This window comes from Nycticebus coucang, chromosome 6, assembly GCF_027406575.1.
Source record: "Nycticebus coucang isolate mNycCou1 chromosome 6, mNycCou1.pri, whole genome shotgun sequence".
Lineage (NCBI taxonomy): Eukaryota > Metazoa > Chordata > Mammalia > Primates > Lorisidae > Nycticebus > Nycticebus coucang.
Window position 1 is genome coordinate 23,960,421 of NC_069785.1, and position 25,804 is coordinate 23,986,224.

At 34.5% G+C, this 25,804-nt stretch overlaps 1 protein-coding gene across 3 annotated transcripts in view; it reads right to left on the reverse strand.

Moving 5' to 3' along the window:
* SCFD1 (sec1 family domain containing 1) overlaps positions 1-25,804 on the reverse strand; it is a 97,611-nt gene that overhangs the window by 29,007 nt on the left and 42,800 nt on the right. For all 3 annotated transcript variants that reach the window (XM_053593801.1, XM_053593802.1, XM_053593803.1), the window contains exons 15-19: positions 13,787-13,883; positions 8,339-8,409; positions 6,595-6,674; positions 5,239-5,301; positions 3,455-3,530 (exon numbers count right to left, since the gene is read on the reverse strand). In XM_053593801.1, coding sequence (XP_053449776.1) covers positions 3,455-3,530; positions 5,239-5,301; positions 6,595-6,674; positions 8,339-8,409; positions 13,787-13,883 — 387 coding nt within the window. The remainder of the gene's footprint in view (positions 1-3,454; positions 3,531-5,238; positions 5,302-6,594; positions 6,675-8,338; positions 8,410-13,786; positions 13,884-25,804) is intronic.

Genomic DNA, 25,804 nt, shown 5'->3' on the forward strand with positions numbered 1-25,804 from the left:
GTGTGTGGTGCACGCAGGGAGCTCCGTCTCAACCCATAGCAAATTTTATTTTATTTTTTTTTAATCAGGCCCAGGTGAATCTTGGAACCTATGGCCCTGACATGCAGGGCTGGCGCACTAACCACTGATCTATGATGGCCAGCTACAAATTTTATTTTGTCTATACACTCCAATCCCCTAGGTCATCTTTATTTTTAATTAATTAATTAATTTATTTTTGAGACAGAGCCTCACTATGTTGCCCCCGGGAGAGTGCCATGGTGTCACAGCTCACAACAACCTCAAACTCTTTGACTTAAGTGATTCTCTTGCCTCAGCCTCCCAAGTAGCTGGGACTACAGGCACCCACCACAACGCCCAGCTATTTTTTTGTTGTTGTTGTTGCAGTTGTCATTGCTGTATAGCTGGCCTGGGCTGGGTTTGAACCCTCCAAGCTGGATGTATGTGGCCGGCACCCTACCCACTGAGCTATGGGTACCACCCCCCTAGGTCATTTTTAATTTTAGCCATAAATATTTCAGTGTATATATCTAAAATACACAAACTCTTAAAAACCTGTAACACTATTACCATATAACCAGTTATCCAAAATAACTGACAATAATTTATTTCTTCTACCAGCTTTAATGAGGTTTGATGGACATGAAAACTATATATATTTTGATTGTAAAATATGATGTTTTGATCTATGTATACATTATGAAATAATTACCACACAGCTCAATATCCAGTGTTAAAATTTCCTGTTGCATAAAATTACTTTTTATAGTTTTCTTATTCAAATAATAATCTTAAAGGCCATAAGCGGCAATTGAGATATACATTTTACAGCTTTTTAAATCTATGGATTCTCACTGCTTGCAATTTATTTGTTAATTCATTTTTAAAAGAGGGATTATTTTTAGCAAACAAGTCAAAGAAGGCGAAACAGCAGACTTTTAAATTATGCAACTTTGTTACATTATTCATCATCACATTCTTGTACAATTATTCTCAAACAAACAGATACCAAACCTGTGACTATCACTCAATTGGTTTTATGTGATAGTTGATATTTGTGATGCATAAAAATTATGCTGCACAGAAAATATAAAAAGCTCTTATAAATGATCTACAAAACTGGATATGGCTAATCCTATTCTGTTTATTTATAGCTGAAACTATTTATTCAGGTAAAAAAACTAAAACAATATTTAGAGATTTAAGAGGCATAAATTTTCTCATACTATTCCAAATGTGAAACAGCATTAGTCTCTTCAGCAGTCTCTTCTTCGACATCTCTTAACTCTTAGTTTTCAAGCTGCCAACGAACTCTCATCACAGTACCCCTAAATTTTCAAATATCAGGGTAATGTAACTTTTAAAATGGATTTCTGTGAGTTTAAATATTTCTAGAAAAACAGATTCTTTACCAGAGGGTAATCTGGTAGCATTTATTAAGAACAACTTGAAACGTCTATGCCTTTTGATTCTGGAGTTAAATTCTAGGAATTTATCCTGTGGTTGGTGATGAACACCTACAAAGAAAAAAACTTAACATTTAAAGACTGGGGTATGTCCTTTAGCACCATCTATTTTTTCTCTCTTTAAACAGCAACAAAAAAAGATCATATTGTTTTATAACATGACTTTTATTTTTACTTCACAATGTTAAATAAACCATCCCCACCTCCAGTGAGTGCACTATTTCCTCTAATTCCAAATTATTATTATTTTTTTAATGTCATGGCTATTCTGCTAGTGGTAGAAGAAATGTTATATATATGAGGTAACCATCAATCACTTCAAATTTTATTTTTGTAAGTGAGAAAATGCCTATGTCACAACAGTATGAAATGTGCCATGTTAAGAAAAAAAACTAAAGGATTGGAGGTCATAAAAGATAATTTGTTTTTACATTTTATGAACTCTAAACAAAACAAACTTTTGTGTTAGAATAAAATATTTATCAGTAGACTAATCTAGACATCTTTTACAGGTTATCATTTGGGGGCATACACCATATAGGTTTAGGGTAATAAATTAAAGAAAGTATAACCATTCTAATGATTAAAATCTGTAATTTCTAAATGCTAAAAGTTGTATGTTATAAGGAATACTTTATTTAGGGAATTTTACTATTGAGATTTTTCAATGACATGTTAAGAAAAATATGTAATTTTCTTTAAAAAGTATGGTTATACATATAATAGCCAGTAGTGTATCTAGTAAAAGGCAGGCATTACCTCAGAAATTGGTGGTCTCTCTTTTGTTTCACAAAACAAAGTCATCTTGTCCACAGTTGATGGTAAGTAAGAGTGGTGCTAGGCTAAACTGCTAACCTGTAAATTATAGCACGTGGATCTGTAATGTGCCCAAACTTCCTATTGTTGTGTCTTTTCACCTTTTATAGTCCAAGTGGGAGATGAGCTGACACAGGGCAGTACTGTGAATCAGTAAAAAAGGGGGTTAAGTATTTAGTAGTAGCTCCTAAGAGACAGGTAGCATGGGAGGAATTGACAATAATTCCTAAATGGGACAATGAGGCTAATGAGTTTTCCCAAGTACTTGGGGAATAATGCAATCTGGAAAGTATCTGACGGGAAAGTTTGGAAATTACTAGTTTTTTAATTAAATGAAGTAAATTAGGATTTTTCACTATCCTATATCAGCATTACATGGTTTTTATAATAAAATGTTATTCATTTATTCTAATAAAGACTTTGAATAAAGAGATTACCTTAAATAAAAAATTCTATTTTACATCAAGTGCTATGAAAAATCCAAATGTGGGGAAAACATTCCTTACACTCAAAGAACTTACCAAGAAGAAGTTAAAAGCAAAGAAATAATGTCTACATAAAACACAAGTAAATATTATAATAAAGATAAAAAGTATAGAAGGAGTTTAGACAAAGAAAAGATATGCAAAACTAAGGACTAAAAAAAACCAAAATGTGAAATCTAACCTGTAATTTTACTACTCCAAAATATAAATTCTACTTAAAATATTTGTTTACATAGGAGTTAGACTATGAACTACATTAGCTTATTAATATTGTGAGTATATGTTAAAACAAATGATATTCACTATGTAGCAATTCATTTTTGTAAATAGGTTAATTTCACTTTTTAATTAATGTCCCTTCACAAACAAGAGTTTGAGGTTGCTGTGAGCTGTGACGTCACAGCACTTTATCGAGGGCAACATAGTAAGACTGTCTCAAAAAAAATAAAATCAGAATGTCAAAAAACTCCAATGAGTAAATTTAAAAAGTATAAAAATCATAGTGCTGTAAGCTACACATGTGAAACTATCCTGAAATTCTTTAGTGCACCAATAAAGGATTTGTTGGTTTTATTTTACTCCTAATTATTTATTGAATAATACCAGAAGTTGTCCTACCTGAGTAATTAACCTGTCAACACTTAGGTTTAAAAGCTTACCGGTATGTTTTTTAACAAATGTACTTACTTGCTGTTTCAAAACCAGATTCTTCACTCCTTCCATGACAAACTGTGATCCTGTATTCATGACTCGTGATAAGAGACTAAGCAGGAGCAAAAGAGAAGGAGGATCACACTCATTACAGATCGCCTCTCCAGTCTGCTGCAGACCAACAGTTGCCTGATCACACACAAGCTGAAGCTTCACTGTACCTGCCACCTTTGTTTCTGACTAAACAGAAGGGTCTTGTGAATTTCTGCAGCCACAGGTATCACTGCTGCAATTTTATTTAACAACAAAATAGTAATAAAATACTCTGACAACATAAAATAAAATACTCAGTAATTATTTAAAAATATAAAAATAAAGAGCTGCCAACAAAATAAATACCTTTATTGTGTAGCCTTAGCGATAGTTTCAAGCAAATTATAATTTGAGAATGGTAATTTTTGTTGGAATGAATGGCCCTGAGGCAATTCCTGGCACCCTGAAGGAGTGTGCTAACCTGTACAGCACAGTCTGAAGGTGAGGCCAGCTAGATTCATTTTGCTAAGTACTTATAAGGTCCTGCTCTTGGCCTGATGCTTTTGTTTTTGGAAATTATTTCATTAAAACCAATTGCTCAATATGAAGTAGGACAAACATGTTTTCCTCTGGCTTTGTGCTTTTGTTCTAGCTTTAAAAAATAATTTGAAACTGCATGGTATAGAAAACAGAAGATGGGATTATCTTGTTTGGTTTCTTTGAAAATAACACATACTGCTGGAATCTCTGGAGTAAGAACTCATACCTAGCCCTGAGGCCTTTTTACCTGTCATTTAGTGCTATGCCTGCATACATACTGAAGCAGTGTCTTGAGTGCTACTTTAAGTCTTTATTACTTATCAACATTGATATAACCTTCATGTATTTTCAGGAAATAAAAATGTAATGTTTTAAGAACAAAGCAGCATGTGAATAAAAACTATTTCAAAAGTAATGTTGTAGAAAATTTGGGAAATAAAACCACTCAAAAGGAAAAAAAAAATTACCACTTAAGAGTTGCCCACATTAACATTTAGGCATATGTCACTTCATCTACCCAATTCAATATATGTATATATGTGTATACTCATGCACACACTTGGATGGATAAATGGACAAATAGAGATCATATTTAAATAATGTCATCTAAGTTTTGGCTCATATCACGGAAAAGATTTTTTTTTTTTTTTTTGTAGAGACAGTCTTACTTTACTGTTCTCGGTAGAGTGCCATGATGTCACAGCTCACAGCAACCTCCAGCTCTTGGGCTTAGGTGATTCTCTTGTCTCAGCCTCCCGAGCAGCTAGGACTACAGGTGCCCGCCACAACGCCAGACTTTTTATGTTGCAGCTTGGCCGGGGCTGGGTTTGAACCCGTCATCCTCAGTATATGGGGCTGGCACCCTACTCACTGAGCCACAGGGGCCGCCCAACTTACATTTTAAAATAAGAATTTGAATGTTCCTAATGCTAAGAAATGATAAATGAGGTGATGGATATTCTAATTACTGTGATGGATGGATATAATCATACCACAAGGTACACATGTATTGAAATATCATATTGTATCCTAAAAATATGTACAACATGTGTCAATAAAATAATTTTTAAAACTGGAAACATATGACAACTTAAACCATCTAAAGAAGCCAAAGGTATGTTGACATTTATTCTGTATCACAATAAAAATATTCTGCATTACAAGTGTCAGACATTCTGTTTTAAGGCAGGAAAGTCTATTAAGGTTTGGAGTACAAAGATTCAAACAGAATTATTAAAAATACTTACCCCATTGGCTTAGTGGTAGTGTTGCCATAGTTGGCAGGAGCTGAGGCCATCTTAGTAAAAGCTCTATGAAATACAAAGGTTATGTTTAAAGGCTGATTTAATTAGAGCTACCATTCAGTATTCTGGTATTAAAATATCTATTGACTAAGTCTATTATGGAGAAATTATCTAAAAAGAGAAAAAATTTCAACTATACTACAATTAGTAATGAAAAAGAAATTCTTAAAAAAATACAAATACATTAGTTTCTCAAACATGGTTTTTCTTTTCCTTTTTAAAAATTTGATCATTAAGAAAAAACTGAGGTATAGTTACTCACTATTAACATTTAGGTATATGTCACTTCAATGATGCAATTAAATTCATATATGTGTTCATACACACATATACACACACACACATACAGATGGATAAATAGCGATTGTACAGTACAAAATGTCATCTCTGTTTTGGCTCTGTGACCTACTCAGAGGCTTTCTCTGATCTCCAAAGCAAATTTAGCTACCACTCTCAATAAGTTAAGATCTTATCACTCACTTTTATTTCTCTGTGTCATTTAATATGGTTTAACATCATTCTATGCTTTCATTTGATTATCTGTTAGCTGTTCCCTCAATGCAAATGTAAATTCAACGATAGTAGGGACATTGGTTAATACATTCATTATTAGGAATTTTTATTGAACAAATTAACTATTTATCACATCATAGAAACATTTCCCACTGTCTTAAGTAAGCCTTAAAAAACATGATTTTTAATGGCTCAATTGTATTCTATCTTATGGCAACACATTTCATTTACCAATCTTATTGCAAGACATTTAGGTTGGTTTTCAAAATTTCATTATTACAATTGCATCTAAGATTTTACTATTCTAAAACTTCTATGGGAGAAATCCTTAAGGAGAAGTAGTATTATTAAAAAATTTTTATGTCATCCAGAAAATTTGCCACAATTTATATTCCTACTAGCAGAGTATAAATATACGAATTAATTTTCCTGTATCCTTCTAAATTTTTGCATTATGTTAATCTCCACTTCTCTGATTTCTAGTGAAATTTAAATTTCCTTTTAATGTTTTTGAGACATTTGATGCAAAACATTTCAGTCTTTGACTTTCTCACCTTATCAGTAAAGAAAATATAGAGCTTGTCTAGAAAAAAAAGATATCACTGTTTCATATAATTTTAAACTGTGGAGAGGGTGGGCCAGATAAGGAAATATTTATGCCACTGGGTATAAAAAAATAACTAACATATTCCTCAATTTTCTTAATAGCATTCTCATTTTCTTGGGAATAAAACTTCAATTGCGCTTTCTTAAGTGACGGGAATTAAACAAGAAAATAAAACTTACTTCCACTGTTTGATATATTGCAAGGGATTAAGATTGCATCCTGCATCAGTTAAAGCTTTTTTATATTGCTCCAAATCAGCCTGAAATAAGAAAAAACTGTATGATAAAAAACTTTCCTTTTATGAAAGATCATTTTGTTTGTTGTCAATTAATCAAAAAGTTAGTCCAAAGGCCTGAGTTTAAATTCTCAGTACCCAAGTTGAGTGAGTCACATCTTAAATGAGTACCCAAGAGAGCATCTGAGACAAAAATCACATACACATTATCATGGAAATCAATTTTAACAGGCTCCCAACTCATCTATAAAGTACAGTACATTTTGTCATCCCTCAGTAAGTTCAATCTTTCCTCTACTGCTGAAACAGACTGTCATTCCTTGGGACAAGTACTAAATGAACAGTGTGAGTTGATCAAGAATATTCAAAACCAGAAGAAACACAAGGAGACCAACACTGAGGAGAACCACAGATTCAGGTTTCTTCTCTCATACTCCAGGTTCATTAATTGAACAACAGGTGTCCTATACTTCCTAAGTTGCTCTTCTTACTCTTTGTATTTATTAAGTAAGTCGAGTTGAATCTGTGTTAAAAGAGCCTATCATCATAATGACTGCGCTATAAAAATTTTAAAAGGTGGAAACCACAACCAACCACAGATTTTCACTTCTTTTGATTTTGGAGATTTTTAATCTGACATTAGTGGCAATAATTTGCTTCAAGCCTCTTAATGAGCACTTAAATTCATAAAAAGATATAATCCTTACCAAAAATGAATGAAAATAAAATAATGTGGTCAAATTAAGGGAATACTGAATTAAGTTTTAAAATAATATATACTTAAGAATTATAATTAGGGTGTTAGAATCCCTTAAGAGGTATGTAAAGCCCCACTGATGAGAGAAATATTTCTACAATGAAAAATCACACTTTCTTACTGAATTAAAATAAAAGTCAAGATTAGTGTACCCCAGGTTAAGTAGAATGGCCTTAGGCAAATACTGGGTTGAGTGTGCTATTTTAATATACCAACTACTTTTAACCACTAGAAGTCTTGCAGAGAAAAGACACTTTGAACAGCTCTATCATTTTAGACGCCATCTTGAAGGTGCCTATGCTCACTGCTCATCTGGTAACACTACACTGAGTTAACATTAGAAAGAGGCAATCCATCTTCATGCAAAAAATTTTTGAAAAAAAAATTATTAAACCAACAAGAGTCAACCTAGCAAGAAGTCTGTTATAAAAACCACCATTTTCCTTTATAGAATAGATACTAGAACAGTGATTCTCAACCTTCCTAATGCCGCGGCCCTTTAATACAGTTCCTATGGGTCATGACGCACAGATTGAGAACTGCCGTACTAGAGGATGTTTTCTACGTTGGACATTAGTTTTCAAACAATCTTAAAAATACCAACTTTTCAAAAAGCATAGTAAACCTGCTTAGATTAGAATAGTTGTTTTCCAAAAATATAAATTTTGGCCACTTGAATTCAGTTCATATTACAGTAACTTAAAAATAGATGTTTCATGAGTGGATAGTTTCCCCTGGTGACAATAAATATTGCTATAAAACCCAGCAGTAAACCGAACTAGCCTTAATAAACTGTTTTTCTCTTAAAAAAAAAAGCATGAAATAGGTATTTACCCATAATGATTTTTAAATTTATTTTTAAAAACTCTAATTGCAGTACTTTGCAAACAAGCATTCCCTCTTCCTCCAAATAACTGAATAGAAGACATACCTCAGAAGGTGCTTGTTGTGCGCTTATATAATAGATAAGAAACAGCCTCATTTTATCTTCTGGAGTTCCTGCTACATAGGTAAAAACAGATTACAAAAAAAAAAAAAAAAAGACTTTCATGATTGTGGTTATTATGCATTACAGTCAACACTTACAAGTACATTAAAATTCAAGGCATATGTAAATGTGACAAAATATGGTTCTTAATTTAACTGAGTTAAAGCAATAGGCATTATAATTATAACCACTATAAAATACAGACAGGGAGAAAGATTAAATATGGGATTAAAGGGCTGTGATTCCAGAAGCATCACTATTGTCTCTGCCAAACTGTCTATAATATTAGATACAAACTCAAAATGAAAAGAAAGGATACAGGAGGCAGGGTAATCACACAATTCTAAAACAGCATACTTTTGAGATGGAAAAGGGGAGTTAAGAATAATTATATAAGGACGACTGGGAAATCAGCTGTATGCTCAATGGGTTATGAAACTTTGCTGGGTAAATAGAATCATCTGGCTGAATTCTAAAGTCATTCTTCTCAAACTGAGGCCTTTCTACAAATTTCTGAAGGGTCTTATATTACTATAAAGTTTGGGAACCCATACTTTTTTGTTTTGTTTTTTGTTGTCAAGACAGAGTCTTGCTCTGTCACCCAGACTAGAGTGCCGTGGTATAAGCCTAGCCCACAGCAACCTCAAACTCTTCGGTTCAAGTGATGCTCTTACCTCAGCCTCTCGACTAGCTGGGACTACAAGTGCCCATCATAATGCCGGGCTAATTTTTTTCTAATTTCTTGCTCAGGCTGGTCTCAAACTCCTGAGCACAAGCAATCCTTCTACCTTGGCCTCCCAGAGTGCTAGGATTATAGATGTGAGCCACTGTGCCTGGCCTGGAAACCCATACTTTTATATTAAAATAAATAATATCATTATATATTATGCAGAATATATCTGCCTTAAATTTCAGAATAACACATAAGATTTCAAAGAAATTTCTTGCTTGCACTTTCAGCTACAACTCTTATTAACCAAAGCCCAAGATTGATAAGGGAAAATAATTTATTCTCCCATTTTCTATTGGATGCATTTTAGTGGAAATATGATAAAGCAGTGGACTGAACAAATAACAATATTCACTCGCACTCCAAAGTGTGTCCTAAGATGCAAAAACACAGAATTATATTTAATTATAGAATAAAAACTAATTTTTTTTTCCAACACATGACTGATGAACTACTGATTTTTTAAAATTATGATTTGGAAGCCAGACACTCACTCTCAAACTATCCTTACTTCCTAAATATGACAAAGAATGGTAAAACAATGACGAACATTAGATTTTCCAAAGTTCTCACATTTACAAATAAATATACAGGTCATTTTGAATATTAGGTTATAAGACTCTGGGTTCTAATAAATCCTAAGAGAATGCTATTTTTGGTTTAACAGATAATTAGCCTAGATCGGGTGTCCTCAAACTTTTTAAACAGGGGGCCAATTCACTGTCCCTCAGACCATTGGAGAGCTGGACTATAGTTTAAAAAAAAAACAAACTATGAACAAATTCCTATGCACACTGCACGTATCTTATTTTGAAGTAAAAAAACAAAACGGGAACAAATACAATCACACTGCCTCATGTGGCCCGCGGGCTGCAGTTTGAGGACCCCTGGTGATGGCTGCAGGCTAATGTTCCCACCAGCCCTCCATGGGTTGTGCTTCCATCACTGATTTTATTTTGAAAATCTTTTGTAGTGCTTTTGGGATTTATCCCATCAACCAGCGGCTGATCTGGGAGGTACTCTAGCCCTTCACCTTGCAGTCTTTGAAACGCTGTTTAGGTCAGTTTCCTGCACATGCCCAGGAAATCATAAACAACTTCATAAGATTGCTTTTCTAAACTCCTTCCTCTGCACAATCTCCCTGGCACTTTCCCATTCCCTTGGCCTTCCCTTTTTGGTGCTCTAGCCAGAAAGCTTTGACTTTAGTTACCCTGCCCAATCCTGCACTTCCTGTCAACTATTGCTGTAAATGTGACCAACAAGTTAGAGAGATAAGGCAAGAGAAAGAGTAATGGGGCTTGCTCTACCCTCTTGGGTCCACAGCTCCTAATACATGAGGGGAAGGTTCTCCTCCTTCAGAGTTTTAGGGGCCTGTGATGTTATTTATTTACTTATTTTCTCTATCTATCTATCTATCTATCTGACAGAGTCTCTGCCACCCTGAGCAGAGCACCGTGGCGTCATAGCCCACAGCAACCTCAAACTTTTAGGCTCAAGTGATCCTCTTGCCTCAGCCTCCTGAGTAAGGTGGGACTATAGGTGCCTGCCACAATGCCCGGCTAGTTTATTTATTTATTTATTTTTCTGTAGAGACGGAGTCCTGCTCTTGGCTCAGGCTGGTTATCAAACTGCTGAGCTAAAGCAATCCACCTGCCTTAGCCTTCCAGAGTGCTAGGAGTATAGGTGTTAGCCACTGCACCTGGCCTGTTTTTAATCTCTTTAGCATAACCTTTTGTAGTATTAGAAAAGAAGTTCCTTCTTTTGCTGAAAGGAAGAAAAGTTCCTTTCTTCTCCAAGGGGAAACATAATTTTTAATTACTATTGAGGTTAATAAATGTCCTAGAACATCTGCTATGATTTTAAAGTATCATCTGATGGGAAAGGTTGTTGAGGATTTGATGCTCATTAATTGTTTCCATTTTCTAATGACATAACCACAGGGGACCCAAATTGAATTTGTCCAAATGTGTCCTTTACAAGCCTATAGCTACACCCTGTAACCTCTTGTCACACTTATTTGTAAATCTCTCCTGTGACTGCTCTCTATTTTAAAGCTGGAATCCCCTCACTGAGTAATCTGATGTGTCTTAGAGAAAAATTTTAATTTTAGTTTGGAGAGCTTTTTTCTCATGAAAAATCTGACAGTAAGTTGCTGACCTGCTGTTTCCTCATCCTCAAATATCAAAGACATTCTCTAGTCTAACCTCAATACAACAATTATCAAACTCAGGAAATTAACACTGACTGGTTACTACACTGATGTACTCATTTACTGTTAAGACAGATCCATCATCATCTAATTCTCAGATCCCATTTCAAATTTTACTAATTGTCTCTACGTCTTTTCTGCCAAAAGGATCAATTTTGGAATCCTGTGTTGCATACAGCGCCATGCCTCTCAGTTGTTTTCTGTAGAAAGCAGTTCCTCCAGACATTTCTTGATTTGCATGGCTTTGATATTTTTTAAGATTATAGGGTAGTTTTTTCTAAAATATCACACAATGAAGTTTTGTCTGATTTTTCCTCATAGACTTACGTTACACATCTTTAGCAAGAATGTCATAAAACTTATGCTGTGTTCTTTGCATTAAATCCTACTGGGTGGTACACTACTGCAGTATGTCTCATTACTGATGATTACTACTCATTACTATGATTACCTAATAAGATATTAATCAGCCCTCTACACTGTAAAGGTCCTTTTTCTCTCTTTGTGTCTTGTGGGGAGGTACTCTGAAACTGTAAGTATACTATAAAATTTCTATTCTTTTATTGAGTCTGTATGGACTCATGACCTATGTCATTCAGTGGTTTATAATCTGTTATTATTACTTATTCTGATGCTCAAATTGTCATGACCTGGAACCTCTTCGAGCCAACTTCTGGGTTCTTTTGACATGTTTGGACTCATTTTGTACTTTCTTCTCCTGCCCCAGCTCTGGAGTCAGCCACTTCTCCAAGGAGTCCTAGTGGAAATGGTACTCCTAAGTGAAAATCTTTACTAGTGGGTTACTGGTACTCCCAGGACCTCTCCGTAGGCAGAACTAGGGAATTAGTACACACATGTGCATGTATACATGCTATCTATATTTATTTCTGTATCTGATACAAATGTATACTGAGAACACTAAGTTCATACCAACATCTCTAATTCCAATCCAATGTGACAGGGTTCATCCTAATTCTTTCCCTTTTTATAACTTCCTTCTCTGATAAGGGGAAATCTGGCTCCTTTCATATTATCCAATATATTTGCGGATATATATTTCCCTGTATATAACAAATAGCCCATTTCTGCTGCCATCCCTTTTTTGTATGGATGCCCTTACTTCACTTGGGCTCTAAATCCTTAAAACAGACCCATTAACACACTCAAACATACATCACATAGGGTTGCTCCTGTGTGGGGGTCACCTTCCTCAATCTGCTAGAGCTCTTACACCCCTAGCTGAATTGCTCCCACATATGGACAGTTTGCTCAGCTCTCCTGAACTTTGATATCTAACACCAGATTACCAACTTTCCCTCTATCCCATGTGTACGTGCCTTTGCCATCCTGTTCAGGTCCCAACATCTTGTTCAGGACTAAAGCAGCATCACGTGAGTGCCTACCTTGCTCTACCCTATTTAATGTCTTTAGAAATAAAATCAATTGAGAAAGAAGGGGAAAGAAAAAAAGAAAGGCTCTGATTACCTTCTTATCCACACACCTATTTGTTTCAACTTTACTCAAAATTTATTATAAATAACAATAAATAGCACAGAAGTGATGGACTTAAATATAACCTTTTGCATTTCTTTCCTTGTAAAGTGTAGATACATTCAAAATGCTGTGTTGGTTTTTAAAATTGTAAATAATCCTTGTGGCTCTTCAGAAGTTTTTATGAGTGGAATTCTAATTACAAAATAGGACTTTAAAATTATTTTCCAATTTGGAATAAAGTTTAAAATTCATACCAAACTATTAACTCAAAAGCCATAATCATTCAGCTTGAATCATTTATATGCAAAATGGGTCGTAGGTATTTAATTCATTTTAGAAAAAACTGAGATTTGAATTTAAAACTATTCCGAAATGATTAATAGTCTCTAAATTTTAGAGAATTTTAAAGGCTAGATAGATCCCACAGTCATTACAATTAAAAGTTATAATTAGATTATATTTTCTAAGTAGATTTGTATTTTGTTTTAAGAAACACTACCATACAAATATTTAGATAGAGATCAAATAAAGAGGTCCTTTAAAAGTAAATTCCCTAAACATGAAAAACAAAGTTCAGTTTTAGATGTTCTTTAAGAATCTCTTTGGTGATAAACCAAAGTAACTAGAAAGTATATTACTTAGAGATATTTGTTTCGAATGTTATATCTTCAGATCTTCCTGGAATCAGCAGAAATTTAACTCCAGATATATTACTTTAAACAAATAAATGTAAAAAGCACTTAAAAAGTATCAAAGAAAAGTTGAATGAAATCAAATGCAAATCATTTTTACACTTTAGGAACTTACGTTAAATTTTAAACAGAAAATAGTTTAATTGTCTCATTATTAGGGCTGACTGTAAGAAAATAGTAATTCTTTATTCACAGTTTACTCATATTAAAAATGCTAAATTCATCAGATGTGAAACTTACATTAACCACCAATTTGAGGTACATACCATCAGGATCTGATATTATATCTAGAAGAGATTTGTCCAGAGTAGTTTTGCTCATTATTTTTTCTTCATATTCAAAATACACATCCAGTTTTCTTGCCTGTTTCAAAATAAATATTTGATGACTATATGTAGGCAATAAAAAGGTCCTAAGGGTCTCTCACCTTATAAGTTTCGATGTTGTATAACAAAATTTTTTTAAAATGTTAATTTCTTAATAGAATTTAATGTTTCTTAGTTCTGATCACATACTTAATGTAAAAAACCCCCAACATTAATAAACTTTTTTGTTTACCATATTTGACTTATAAATTCAGAATTCTGCATATCATAAATATATCAGCAAAGATAAAAAACGGAATTCTCAATTATTATATTAATTAGTAGCTAGCATACAAATTATATTGTATTTCATAAAAATTAGTGAACAGGTGGCCATGTGATGTTTACTTTAGTGTGCAAATCTGTTATATATTTAATGTTAATTAAATAGAAAGTTACCCTAATTAAATTATTTTCAATATTTTTTAAAAACTATTAACTGCCTCTCCTGATTAATTTTGCTATTTAATACTTTGAAGTGTTGGACAAACTTCTAAAAAAGTAGAAAAACTTTTTGGTATGACATTTTTTTCTAATTTAAAATTGTGTTTAGGCTCAGCACCCATAGCATAGTGGTTATGGTGCCAGCCACATGCACTGAGGGTGGCGGGTTTGAACCTGGCCTGGGCCAGCTAAACAATGACAAATGCAACAACAAAAAAATAGCTGGGCATTGTGGCAGGTGCCTGTAGTCCCAGCTACTTGGGAGGCTAAGATAAGAAAATCGCTTAAGTCCAAGGGTTTGAGGTTGCTGTGAGCTATGATTCTATGGCAGTCTACCAAGGCGACATAGTGAAACTCTGTTTAAAAAAAAAAAAAAAAAAATTAGTTTAAAATTTCCAAATGAAATTAATATATTAGAATACTCTAGCATAAATGAAAGCTATTATCAAGTATCTCTCAAATTATGCTTCAGATAATACAAAGGGGAAAAGAAATGTTTGCTATTGAAGGTGTTAAAGTGAGAGCAGAACCTATTAATGAAATTAATTAGACTCCTTAGTAATACCAAGGAACCAATATGTAAAACTAGAACATAAATACCTCATACTATAATGACAGGATGAAAGAAACAGTTAACCAACTGTGGAGGAGGAAGTGAGAAATTAGAACTTGAATTTTGAAAGTAATTTGGGGACACACATACAATTCATTTCATTTAAAAAGAGAAACGTGCATAGTAAACTATGGAGTGAATTTCACACATGGGGATGACAGGAAATCAGAGTGCTCTCATTCCTACTCCCTTCAAGTGGCACATAAGGTCAGAATTTTATAGATAGACAAAATACAGATATTTAAAAATCAAAACAACACAAAAAGGTATATACTGAGAAGTCTTATTTCTCACCCCATCCCTTTCTACCCCATTGTCCCCTGCTCATTTTGATTGTTTCTTCTATAATTTTTTAGAGTTTCTCTGGCAAATATAAAGTGTCTATATTCTAATATCCTTCTCCTTTCTGACACAAAAAGCAATATATTATACTCTTCTGCCTCTTTCTTTCACTGAAAAATATATTGTATATAAGTACATGGAGAATATCCTTACCAAAGAGCTCTTGAGAAGAGTATAATAAGGAAAAGAATTTGGCCACTCATATTCTTCAGACTCCCTGATAGACAAACTATTTTAGCTACTGTATAAAGCTACTTTGAATGCTAAAATAGAAAAGAGATGAAGTCCTAGGAATAAGAAGTCCTAGAAATAATATTGAAAATGAATAAAAGGAATATAGAAAAGATCCTAGGATGGGCAGTGCCTGTGGCTCAAAGGAGTAGGGCACTGGCCCCATATGCCGGAGGTGGCGGGTTCAAACCCAGCCCCGGCCAAAAACTGCAAAAAAAAAAAAATCATGGTAGTGCCATGGGAACAGAAAGACGAAATGGATAATTATTGATAATACTAATAATTACCATGAAAAAGGATCTGGGATGTAAAGTAGTGAAAAAAGAAAAAATAAACCTGGGTAAAATAAACAGGATGATGGTAGTAGGTACTACGTTAATGTGAATACTAGAAGGGAAAAAACTATTATCTGTAGAGTGAAGCCACAAATGGAAGGAGGAAGGTAATAAAGTAAGTTGTTAAACTGACTTTCAGGCTCTTCACTATCTGATCCAACCAACCTTTTCTGTCTTACCACCATTCACCAGACATCAAATGACTCACTGACTTTTTATTAAGCACTGGGTGTGCTTTTAATCCTCTATGCTTAGGCTCAGGTTATCTCTTAGCTTTTTAAGAAAATATTCTTTCTCCATTATCTCCCCAATGAATTTTTCTCATTTTGTAAGGTTAACCTTCTTTGTAGCTTCTCTGCAACTTTTTATTCAACTTCTGTTCTCTCACCTCCCTGCCCCTACCCCAATCTCCTTGGCCAGAAAAACTCATTGTTCCCTATCTGTTCACACACCTCTTCAGAATAACAATGGTTACCTTATACCACTGTGCTTTGTTTATGTGTTATCTTCTAAAACTGTAAACTCCTTAGAGTATGTTAATTACTTTGTTTAACCCCCAGGTTCTAATGAAGCACATGGCTCATAACAAGTTCTTGGATTCACTGAATTTTGAAGCCAAGAGGAGGACATATATAGAACAAGTAATCATTTTTAAAGTCATGAAAGCTAGGCCAGGCACAGTGACTCATGTCCACAGTCTTAGTCCTCTGGAAGGCTGACACAGGTGGATGCCCAAGCTCAGGAGTTCCAGACCAGGTTGACCCCCCCAACCCTACTACTAAAAAAGAAAAAAAAAAAAGCCATGAAAGTAGGTAAATGAACTTCTAGAAGTAAAACACATAAAGAATCCAGACTTCAGTGATTTAATATATAAAATTAAGTATTCTAAATCTCACAATGTAATCTAATATCTGTAACTATATAAATCTGCCATGAAAAAACATGGCTCACCAATTTATGTAGGTGTAGACAGTTGAATCATTTTACTATTCTTTTTTTTTTTTTTGAGACAGAATCTCACTTTGTCATCCATGGTAGAGTGCCTTAGAGTCATAGCTCACAGTTACCTCAAACTCCTGGGTTCAGAGATCTTCCTGTCTCAGCATCCCAAGCAGCTGGGACTACCAGCACCGGCCACAACACCTGGCTATTTTTAGTGATGGCATCTCACTGTTGCTCAGGCTGGCATTGTACTATTCTTGATGCATTAACTGCTGTTCTGGGTCTTTCTACCTATTGCTAGCTACAATTCCCCAAAATATCTAAATTCCGACTAAAATGATCTATATAATAAAAATCAAAGTACACAACATGATTGTTATAAGATGTCAAGTATTAAATATACCAATATAAATGATCTTATTATCATGAAATACGAAAAATTGCTTTATCTGTAAAATAGAGATTTATGTGTCACTTATAAACTGTTATGTCTGATTTTATTATCTTACTTCATTATGGCTCTCAGAAAAAATTTATTTAACCAATGTGTTGAACTCTTAAAATACACAGCTAGAAAAAGAAAGCAAATTAAATCCAAAGCAAGCAGAGAAAATAATAAAAAACTAAAGTAGAAATTAAAAACAGGAAATCAACAGAGAAAAATCAGAGAAACCATTAATCTTTGAAAAGATTAAATTGATAAACCTCCAGTCAAGTTTTAACCTAAGACACTAAGACACTAAGAAACCTAAGAAGAAAAGACAGAAGACACAAATTATTAATAGCAGAAATGGAAGGGCCATCACTATTGATCCCATGACATGAAAGGATAAAAGCATACTATGAACAACGCCATATCTAGGGGACTTGATAACCTAGATGAAACAAACCAATTTTTTGAAAGACACAATCTACCAAAACTTAAAGAAAAACAGATACTCTGAACATGCCTGTACCTATTTAAAAATTTTAACAATAACTAATAACCTTCCAAAACAGCATCAGGCTCAGAAGGGTGCACTAGTGGATTCTACCAATTATTTAGAAAAGAAATTATAGAATTGTGGGATCAAATGGAAGGTCAACTTTTAATTCCTTAAGGATTGCCCATACATCTTTCCATAAAGGTTGTATGTTGAACCATTAAAAAAGAAGGAAACTAGGGTGGCGCCTGTGGCTCAAGGAGTAGGGCGCAGGTCCCATATGCTGGAGGTGGCGGGTTCAAACCCAGCCCCAGCCAAAAAAAAAAAAAAAAAAAAAGAAGGAAACTTTACATCTTTTATGTTTACATGGATGAAGTTTGCACATATCTTTTTTAGTAGAGTATCTGAAGAATGGAAAAAAAGTATCCAATGTACTCAATACTATGATGATACCAATATATAAACACTCACACATTCATACAAATGATAAAACACAAATATAGTCTAGCAAGAGGGAAAGAAGGAAGAAGGGAAGGGAGGGGAGAGGGCAATTGGTGGGAGAAGGGAAGTTATTTGGCAGGATCTCGCCTAATGTGTACAACGCAAGGGTATACTTCAAAATAACTAAGGGTAAATTATAAATGTCTTACCACAAAAAGTAAGTAGGGTGATGATTATGTTAATCAGTTTGATTTAAGCATTCCACATTGTATATCAAATCATCACATTATACCTCATAAATGTATATAGTTCTGATTTAATAAAAATTAAATTAAAAAAAATTATACAAATTCTCTACAACATCTTCTAGAAAAAAGAACACAAATGGTGAGGAACTAGATGGTTCCTGCTAGGATCAAAAACAAGGCAAGGATGTCTACTCTTACCACCATTATCATACTGTATGTCTCACCTAATGCAATAAATAAGAAAAGGTATACAGACTGGAAAGGAAGAAATAAAAATGTCTTTGTTATGATTATCTTTATAGGAAATCATAAAGAATTCACAAAAAACCTCCTAATAAGTGACATAACACAGTTGCTGGATATAAAATTAATTGTATAAAGCCAGCTGCTTTCCTATATACCAGAATGAACTGAAATTTGAAATTAAAAATAGCATCATTTATATTAGCACCCTAAAGCCTAAATATACTTAGACATAAATCTAACAAAATATGTACAAGAGCTATGCGATGAAACATACAAAACTGAGATAAAAGAAATCAAAGAACTAAAGAAATGGAGAGATATTCCATGTTCATGGACAGAAAGACTAGGACATGCCACATACTGGGAGAAAATAGTGCAAAAGACATACCCAATAAAAGAACTGCTACTAAAAAATGCAAAGGACCTTTAAAACTGAACAAGAAAACGAATAACCTGAATAAAAATGGGCAAAAGATACCTCAACAAAGAAGACATACAGATGGCAAATAAGCATATAAAAAGAGGTGCCACATCATACGTTATCAGGGAAATGCAAATTAAGGCCACAAGATACAGGTACACACCTATTGGAATAGCCAAAATCCAGAACACTGACAACACCAAATGCTGGCAAAGATGTAGAACAATAGCAACATTCATTTATTACTGGCAGAAATATTTTAATTAGCTTGACGGCAGTAATCATGTCACAATGCTAATGTATATCAAAACATCACATGGTACATAAATATTTACAGGTCTTATTTTTTAATTACAATCTACATAAAGCTGGAAGAATATATTTATGTGTATTAATGTTTGGTATCATAGCCAGTATGTAATCTTAACATGGAAGCTGATTCTGGTGGTACTTATCAGTACCTCAACATAACTGACTTACCAAAAAATTCCTTTAAAAAAGTGTACTTGCTTTATGAAACTAATTTACAAGTTAAATACTAATTTTTCATTTCAGATTTAAGCATTCGTGAACATAAATATATCAAAGTGACTGAACATTTTAAAAACGAATGACATGGGTGGCACCTGTGGCTCAAAGGGATAGGGTGCCGGCCCCATATGCCGGAGGTAGTGGGTTCAAATCCAGCCCCGGCTAAAAACTGCAAACAAAAAAAAAAAAGAATGACACATTAAATATTCAAATAGTTTAAGATGATAGTTGATGTACCCTACCATTCTATTCTCTACTTTTTAATTGTTATTTTTTAATTTAAATTATTTCTAATTATAAAAGAGCAAATAACTCTTGAATTTTTGTTATATATGTTTTTTGAAACTATAGCACAGTAGAGAGAATATGAGAGTCCGAATTCAAATTAAGGCTCTGGTAGATGGTCGTAAGTATTCAGTTATATCTGAGACTCATTTCCTTTAAAATGGGGAAACATACCTATTTTGTCAAATTATCTGACATATAAGTGACTAAAAAAGTTTGTTCTCCCTTTAAAAGAGAAAACACTCCACATGTGTTGATATTTTCAGCAAGGATTAGTTCTGTTTCTCTGGAGAACCCAACTAACACAGGTTGTTTGCTTTCTTATTATTGAGTTTTGAAATGTCTTTATTCCTTTGATTTTAATATTTATAGTTCTATTAATCTGTGTCTTGCAAATGGACAGTGCTTGATCTTCACAATAGCAAGTGGTAAAGAAGTGGGAGCTACAAACTAGAGAAAGCTAATTTCATACTTTGCTTTTACAGATGTGGAAGTAGTCTCCAGAAATACATGGTGACTTAAGAGTTAAATAAAGATTATTCCAATCACCCAAGAGTTATCTTTTGTTATACTTAGAATAAAAAAAAACTTCTTTAGGTTCTGATACTAACTAAACTTATTTGAGATGAGAACAGATACAATAGCTTGTCCACTGGGGACCACTTGATCAGAGTAAGCCCTTAATCTAACACAGTCTCTTTCCACTTGCTCCACAACAACAAGGAAAATAAAAATGAAGATACAGTAACAACTAAGTCTTTTTTTTTTTTTTAGAGACAGAGTTTCACTTTGTCCCCCTAGGTAGATTGCAATGGCATCACAGATCACAGCAACCTCCAGCTTAGGCAATTCTCTTGCCTCAGCCTCCCCAGTAGCTGGGACTACAGGTGCCTGCCACAGCACCTGGCTATTTTTTGTTGCAGTTTGGCTGGGGCCGGGTTCAAACCTGCCACCCTCGGTATATGGGGCTGGCACCCTACTCACTGAGCCACAGGTGCCGCCCAACAACTGAGTCTTGCTCTACACAACTTTTAATCAATAGCTTATTTTCTGCCAGCTCCGTGTAGGTGGAGCACTCAAGACACTAGGACTTTTCCTCTTAGATGAGAGCACTAGGAGAAAGATGATATGATACCATTTCTATCTTGCATCTACTAGGCCTCACAAGTAGGCTTATTTTCCTTTCTTTAGGTACCTGGAGCAAAATATTACTTAATTCAGTTTGCCTACACAGGTGGGTTAAGAATAATTAAAATAGCCGGGTACAGTGGGTTATGCCTGCAATCCCAGCACTTGGGAGGCTGAGGCGAGTGGATTGCCTGAGCTCACATGTTCAAGACCTGCCTGAGCCAAAGTGAGACCTTATCTCTAAAAACAGCTGGGCACTGTGGCAGGCACCTGTAGTCCCAGCTACTTGGGAGATGGAGGCAAGAGAATCTCTTAAGCCCAGGAGTTTGAGGTTGCTGTGAGCTATGACGCCACAGCACTCTACCAAGGGCAGCATAGTGAGATTCTGTCTCAAAAAAATAAAAACAGAGTAATTAAAATAAGTTGTCTATACCTTATTTTTCTGTAATCATGAAAACTATTTCCTAACTTCCGAAAGTGGGGAGAAAGTAATATTTGTATGTAAAGTGAAAGAACTAAAAGATGTTTAAAAATATAGATTATTCAAAACAATAATTTACTTTTTATTAGACCAAAGTTTTATTTATTTGAGTTTTATTACTCAAATCACTAAAATCCTTAGACTATAAGTGATAATATTTGTTAAAATTGTGGCAAACTGGTGAGTTCTAATTTTCCACCAAAACACTACAAGATAAATATTAGTTAGGACTTCTAAAGAGATTAATTTCTTCTGGTTTCCTGCTTCAGAAAATGGGAAATGTAAATAGCAGCTATTATATAACCTAAATATCCCTGAGGAAAAAATATGTAAAACTTCAATAAAGACAAATATCAAGAGAAATACTGATTATCTCTGCATAAAAAGACAATTTCCTTTTTTTTTTTTTTGGAGACAGAGTCTTATTATGTCACCCTCTGTAGAGTACTATGGCATCACAGCTCACAGCAACCTCCAACTATTGGGCTTAAGGGATTCTCTTGCCTTAGCCTCCCAAGTAGCTGGGACTACAAGCATCTGTCACGACACCTGGCTATTTTTTTATTTCTATTTCAGTTGTCATTGCTGTTTAGCTGGCCCAGGCTGGGTTTGAACCCATCAGCCTTGGCACATGTGGCCAGCGCTGTAACCACTGTGCCATGGGTGCCAAGCATAAAAAGACAACATTCCTGCTAATAAAAAATATTTACTGCTTAGGTGAGTGTTTATAAAGAACTGAAACTCAAATGGTGAAGAAAATCTGGTGAAAAAAGCAAGATAACATGGAGAAAAACACTTCTTTAATCAATATCAACATTACAGCCAGTGGTAGGTAGTGTGCTATGTAACACAGCAATGGTACAAATAAACATGCCACTTAGAAGTAATTATTACAAAGTTGAAAATTTAATAAATGTAGAAAAATGTAAGAAGAAACTTTATAACCAGGAATAACAAATAATGAAAAAATAGAGTTTATGTGCTAATTTTGATAAGGGAGAAGAGGAACTTAAAAAAAGAGAGATGGTCAACATTAAAAAAGCCATCTTTGGTGGTACCTGTAGTGCAGTAGGTAGGGGACTGGCCACATACACCGAGGCTGGCGGGTTTGAACCTGGCCCAGGCCAGCTAAAACAACAATGACAACTGAAACAGAAAAGTAGCTGGGCGTTGTGGCGGGTGCAAGAGAATCACTTAAGCTCAAGAGTTTCAGGTTGCTGTGAGCTCTGACGCCACAGCACTCTACCCAGGGCGACATAGTGAGACTCTGTCTCAAAAGAAAAAGGAATCTTCACAGAAAATACTCCAATTTTTCCATACTTAGAGAATTTCTTATATCAAGATAAGTCTTACACATGGTATTTATTAAATATAACCATATTTTATAAGTAAATATTTAAAACAAATATGCTCCTTTATCTGTAATATTAAAAAAAAACAAAACCCTTCTGATATTAATTGGGTTTCCTAGAACTACCTGACTAGGAAGAATATGTCCTATACATGACAGTATTTTCCCTCTGTAAAATGAACATCTATTTATAACATAGTTTCTTTAAATCAGACTGTTAGGAAAAAATTATCTTCCTTGAATTACAACAAAGTAATGATTCAATAATGTCTACCTTTTACATAAAATCACTCAATATTTTGAATAACAACTTTCTTTTTTTTTTTTTTTGGTTGAATAACAACTTTCTTAGCATAAGGTGCCCTGCCAGAGAATTAGCAGCCTTGTAAGAAACATCTTTCATGAGAACAGGAGGTCTTCAATTAGAACAGTATTATAGTACCATAGTATAAAGTTCTATATATATAGTGTGTGTGCGTGTGTATATATATATAAAATACATATATGGTACTATAGTATAGTACTGTATATATTCTGTATATATAATAGTGTAATAGTCCATTATTCTCTCTTTCACTGATAAAACACATTTGTCATCTTCTAGGTTCTCAAGCACACCAATTTATTTGTCTTAAGGCTTTTGCATTTATTATTCCTTCTGCCTGGATTGCCCAGTCCCAAGATCTTCAATAATTAGCTCTTTTTGAAATTCAAATCTCAACTCAAATATCATCTCATTACAGGTGATTTCCCTGACCACTTACTCTGGAGTTAGCCCCTCAGCCATGTCCCCCTCATTTTTGTTGCTCTTGCATTACTTTAAATGCCTGAAGTTATCCTGTTTTCTCATTTGTTTACTCTGCTTATTGTCAGCACACATAACCTCCAAGAGAACATAGAACTTATCTGTCTTGTTTACTACAATGTCATTAGGACCGACCATGATACACAGAGCCACTCCATAAACCTGACTCAATAAGTAAATTAATCAAAATCTTCTCAAATTATAAGTTCTAGTTCTGACCGATATTATTAAATATATATTCAGATAAATCTGTGGCAGAATAATGTTTGTAAAGTTTTATAAATGAGATGAATGGTGTACTTTCTAATGGTATGATAATTAGTTTGGGTTATAAAACTAAGCTTAGTAGGTGAAGCTGAGTTTGCATTTTCCTGCTTTTTAACCATTGCAAGATTTGAGGTCAGAAAGCAATATATAAAAATTGGCCCAGTGTGGTGGCTCACACCTGTAGTCCTAGCACTCTAGGAGTGCTGAGATGGGCATATTGCTTGAGCTCAGGAGTTCCTGACCACCCTGAGCAAGAGTGAGGCTTGGTCTCCACTAAAATAAAAGAAAATTAGCCAGGCGTTATGGCTGGTGCCTATAGTTCTAGCTACTCGGCAGGTGAAGCAAGAGGATGGCCTGAGCCCAGGAGTTTGAAGTTGCTGTAAGCTATGCTAACATGATAGCACTCAACTCCAGAGTGACAGAGTAAGACTGTCTCAAAAAAAAAAAAAAGAAAAAGAAAGAAAAGAAAGTAAAATGATGTAAGAATCAAGAAATTTTAGTAATTAAAAAAAAAAGAAAAATTATAAGTGAAAGGAAGTCTACAGAACAGCTTAAGTCTCAAAGCACACATAGGACTATTAACAATTAACTTAGAATTTGTTTTAATTGTCTATTTGCACCTAGCACTTAACATAGTGCATAGCATATAGCAACAACAAAAAAATGTATGTTGAGGGTGGCGCCTGTGGCTTGCTCAGTGGGTAGGGCACCGACTCCATATACTGAGGGTGGCGGGTTCCAACCCGGCCCTAGCCAAACTGTAGCAACAAAAACAACAACAACAAAATAGCTGGGTGTTGTGGCGGGTACCAGTAGTCCCAACTGCTAAGGAGGCTGAGGCAAGAGAATCGCCTAAGCCCAAGAACTGGAGATTGCTGTGAGCTGTGATACCACAGCACTCTATCAAGGGTGACAAAATGAGACTCTGTCTATAAAAAAAAAAAAAAGTATGTTGAATGCATCATAAGGTCTTAATTAGATAAATATAGTTTAATAGATGTGAGTTAGAACCTGTATTTTGTTTGTTTTAGGGCAAGATATTTTTGCTTAACTTTCTGTATCATATTTGCAATCTTCATATTTAGCCTTGTAAGCAAAGTCTTTCCTCTCTTACGAAAGACATTTTCGGGATAGCGCTCTATTGTATTTTACCTGGCTAAATGTGTATGCATGTTCATTATGTCTGCAGGAGAAAATGACCTCAGCTAAACAGATCTGAGCAGACTTTTGCCATTTTATAAAGGTTCCACATATGGAAGTGAAATCATCATTTGATATCGCTTGACCTACAGACTTTACAATTATGTTTCTAATCCTGTACATATCTGAAAAATATCAAGTATCAAAATTAAGATGTAGAACAAAGAAAAAATTAAGTTATCAGATTAATAGAAATTATGTAAGTTTAAATTCCATGCTGCAAATGCCTATTATATATCTATATTAGCTCCTTTTCCAATGTTTTATGGCTTTTTAAATCTTTTTTTTTTTTTTTGTAGAGACAGAGTTTCACTTTATGGCCCTTGGTAGAGTGCCATGGCATCATACAGCTCACAGCAACCTCCAACTCCTGGGCTTAAGCAATTCTCTTGCCTCAGCCTCCCGAGCAGCTGGGACTACAGGTGCCTGCCACAACGCCCGGCTATTTTTTGGTTGCAGTTCAGCTGGGGCCGGGTTTGAACCTGCCACCCTTGGTATATGGGGCCGGAGCCCCACCGACTGAGCCACAGGCGCGGCCCGGCTTTTCAAATCTTAAAAAAAAAACACCCCTTTTAAGTCCTTTCTCCATAAGCTTGAGATGTTATCAACATCTTTGATAGGCAGCAATTATATTCAGCTTTTAATACAGTTTCAAATGCATCATATCAAATAGAAAAGTAGGAGT